The 3,257-nt window shown below is 62.2% G+C and overlaps 1 protein-coding gene across 1 annotated transcript in view; it reads left to right on the top strand.

Moving 5' to 3' along the window:
* Positions 1-3,257, top strand: part of PPP1R16A (protein phosphatase 1 regulatory subunit 16A) — a 13,572-nt gene that overhangs the window by 4,127 nt on the left and 6,188 nt on the right. Inside the window, exons 3-5 of the mRNA XM_041484801.1 lie at positions 1,690-1,835; positions 2,435-2,538; positions 2,609-2,733. Of these exons, the coding sequence (XP_041340735.1) occupies positions 1,690-1,835; positions 2,435-2,538; positions 2,609-2,733 (375 nt within the window). The remainder of the gene's footprint in view (positions 1-1,689; positions 1,836-2,434; positions 2,539-2,608; positions 2,734-3,257) is intronic.

The following is a 3,257-nucleotide window of genomic DNA, read 5'->3' as shown; positions in this document are numbered from 1 at the left end:
CCTTCCCATCCCAAATCCCAGTGATCCCAAATCCCAGTGATCCCAAATCCAGGCCCTTCCCATCCCAAATGCCAGTGATCCCAAATCCCAGTGATCCCAAATCCAGGCCCTTCCCATCCCAGATCCTGGTGATCCCAAATCCAGCCCTTCCCATCCCATCAACTGCTGATCCTCACCCAGATTTCCCAATCCGCCTCTTTTCCGTATCCCGTTCCTGGTGATCCCGAATCCTTCCTTATCCCAGTAACGCCAAATCTTTTCCGTCCCCGTTCCAGATTCTCCCTTCCCCTCTCCTCCCGCTGATCCCAAATCCCGGGATCCCATTTCCCACACCCTTCCCATCCCATTAACCTCCAACAGCCCTGCACCATCAATCCCACCCCGTTCCCGTTCCCAATCCCGCTGTTCCCATTCCCAATCCCATTCCCAATCCCACCATTCCCATTCCATTCCCACCAATCCCGTTCCCAATCCCATTCCCAATCCCATTCCCACCATTCCCAGAGCTGCACTGACAGCTCTGTTCCACTGGTCCGGCTGCTCCTGGACCATGAAATCCCATTATTCCCATTCCCATCATTCCCATTATTCCCATTCCCATCTCAATCCCATTATTCCGATTTCCATTCCCATTCCCATTCGCACCATTCCCACCATTCCCAGAGCTGCATCGACGACTCCCTCCCTCTGGCACGGCTGCTGCTGGACCATGAAATCCCAATCCCATTATTCCCAATCCCAATCCCATAATTCCACCATTCCCAATCCCATTCCCATCATTCCCAATCCCAATCCCCTCACCATCATTCCCAGAGCTGCATCGATGACTCGCTCCCTCTGGCACGGCTGCTGCTGGACCATGAAATGCCATTATTCCCATTCCCATTATTTCCATTCCCACCATTCCCAGAGCTGCATCGACGACTGTGTCCCACTGGTGCAGCTGCTGCTGGACCATGAAATCCCAATCCCATTATTCCCATTCCCATTATTTCCATTCCCAATCCCATAATTCCCGATCCCATTCCCACCACTCCCATTCCCAATCCCACCATTCCCACCATTCCAAATCCCCTTACCATTCCCAGAGCTGCATTGACAACTCCCTCCCGCTGGTGCTGCTGCTGCTGGACCATGAAATCCCAATCTCATTATTCCCATTATTCCCATGATTCCCATCATTCCCAGTCCCATCATTCCCACCATTCCCACCATTCCCGATCCCACCATTCCCAGAGCTGCATTGACAACTCCCTCCCGCTGGTGCTGCTGCTGCTGGACCATGAAATCCCAATCCCATTATTCCCATTATTCCCATTATTCCCATTCCCATTATTTCCATTCCTGATCCCATTCCCGATCCTATTCCCACCATTCCCACCATTCCCATTCCCACCATTCCCAGAGCTGCGTCGACGACTCGCTCCCGCTGGCGCGGCTGCTGCTGGACCATGAAATCCCAATCCCATTATTGCCATTCCCAATCCCATTCCCACCATTCCCACCATTCCCGCCATTCCCAGAGCTGCATCGACGACTCGCTCCCGCTGGCGCGGCTGCTGCTGGACCATGAAATCCCATTATTCCCATTCCCATTATTTCCATTACCGATCCCATTCCCAATCCCATTCCCACCACTCCCATTCCCAATCCCATTCCCACCATTCCCGCCATTCCCGCCATTCCCAGAGCTGCATCGACGACTCGCTCCCGCTGGCGCGGCTGCTGCTGGAGGCGGGCGCGGCGGTGGACGCGCGGGACGCGGAGCTCTGGACGCCGCTGCACGCCGCCGCCACCTGCGGCCACCTGCGCCTCGTGCAGCTGCTGCTCCAGCGGTACCACGGGGACACCGAGGGGACACCGAGGGGGGCACCGCGGTCACTGGGTGACACTGGGAGGGGCAGGGTGACACTGGGGTCACTGGGTGACACTGGGAGGGGCAGGGTGACACTGGAAGAGTCAGGGTGGCACTGGGGGACACTGGGTGACACTGGGAGGGGCAGGGTGGCACTGGGAGGGGCAGGGTGGCACTGGGGTCACTGGGTGAGGGTCCCCATGGCCATAGTGACACTGGGAGGGGCAGGGTGGCACTGGGGGTCACTGGGAGGGGATCAGGGTGACACTGGGGGTCACTGGGTGACACTGGGAGGGGCAGGGTGGCACTGGGAGGGGCAGGGTGGCACTGGGGTCACTGGGTGACACTGGGAGGGGCAGGGTGACACTGGGGGTCACTGGGTGACACTGGGAGGGGCAGGGTGGCACTGGGGTCACTGGGGGAGGGAGGGTCGCCATGGCCATGGTGCCACCAAAGCCAATCCCGCTGCCACCTACCCCCCCAAACCCCTTTCCCCCTAAACCCTCCCATTTTCCTGTGCCACCACCTCGGTGCCACCTCGGTGCCACCACCCGTGGTGACGCGGCGCTGTCCCCGCAGCGGCGCCGACCTGCTGGCGGTGAACTCGGACGGGAACATGCCCTACGACCTGTGCGAGGACGAGGCCACCCTGGACTGCCTGGAGAGCGCCATGGCGCAGCAAGGTGAGGGCTCGGTGCCACCGGGGGGGTGGCACGGCCGGTGTCACCCTGTGACCGCCGTCCCCCCGGTCAGGGATCACCCAGGAGCGCATCGAGGAGGCGCGGGTGGCCACAGAGCGCGCCATGCTGCGCGAGATCCGGCAGCTGATCCGCCACGGAGCGCCGCTGGACGTGCCGCGGGGACACGGGGCCACCCTGGTGCGTGGGGACACGGGGCCACCCTGGTGCGTGGGGACAGCACGGGGACACGGGGCCACCCTGGTGCGTGGGGACAGCACGGGGACACGGGGCCACCCTGGTGCGTGGGGACAGCACGGGGACACGGGGCCACCCTGGTGCGTGGGGACAGCACGGGGACACGGGGCCACCCTGGTGCGTGGGGACAGCACGGGGACACGGGGCCACCCTGTGCGTGGGGACACGGGGACAGCACGGGGACATGGGGACACCCTGGTGCGTGGGGACACGGGGACAGCACGGGGACACGGGGACAGCACGGGGACACGGGGACAGCACGGGGACATGGGGACACGGGGACTGCATGGGGACATGGGGCCACCCTGGTGCGTGGGGACACGGGGACACAGGGCCACCCTGTGCGTGGGGACACGGGGACAGCACGGGGACATGGGGCCACCCTGGTGCGTGGGGACACGGGGACAGCACGGGGACATGGGGACACCCTGGTGCGTGGGGACACGGGGACACCCTGCTGTGTGGGA

Source organism: Pyrgilauda ruficollis, unplaced genomic scaffold (genome assembly GCF_017590135.1).
Source record: "Pyrgilauda ruficollis isolate IOZ18807 unplaced genomic scaffold, ASM1759013v1 scaffold675, whole genome shotgun sequence".
NCBI lineage: Eukaryota > Metazoa > Chordata > Aves > Passeriformes > Passeridae > Pyrgilauda > Pyrgilauda ruficollis.
Note: the sequence above shows the minus strand (reverse complement) of the source record. Positions and strands in the feature narration are given on the sequence as shown.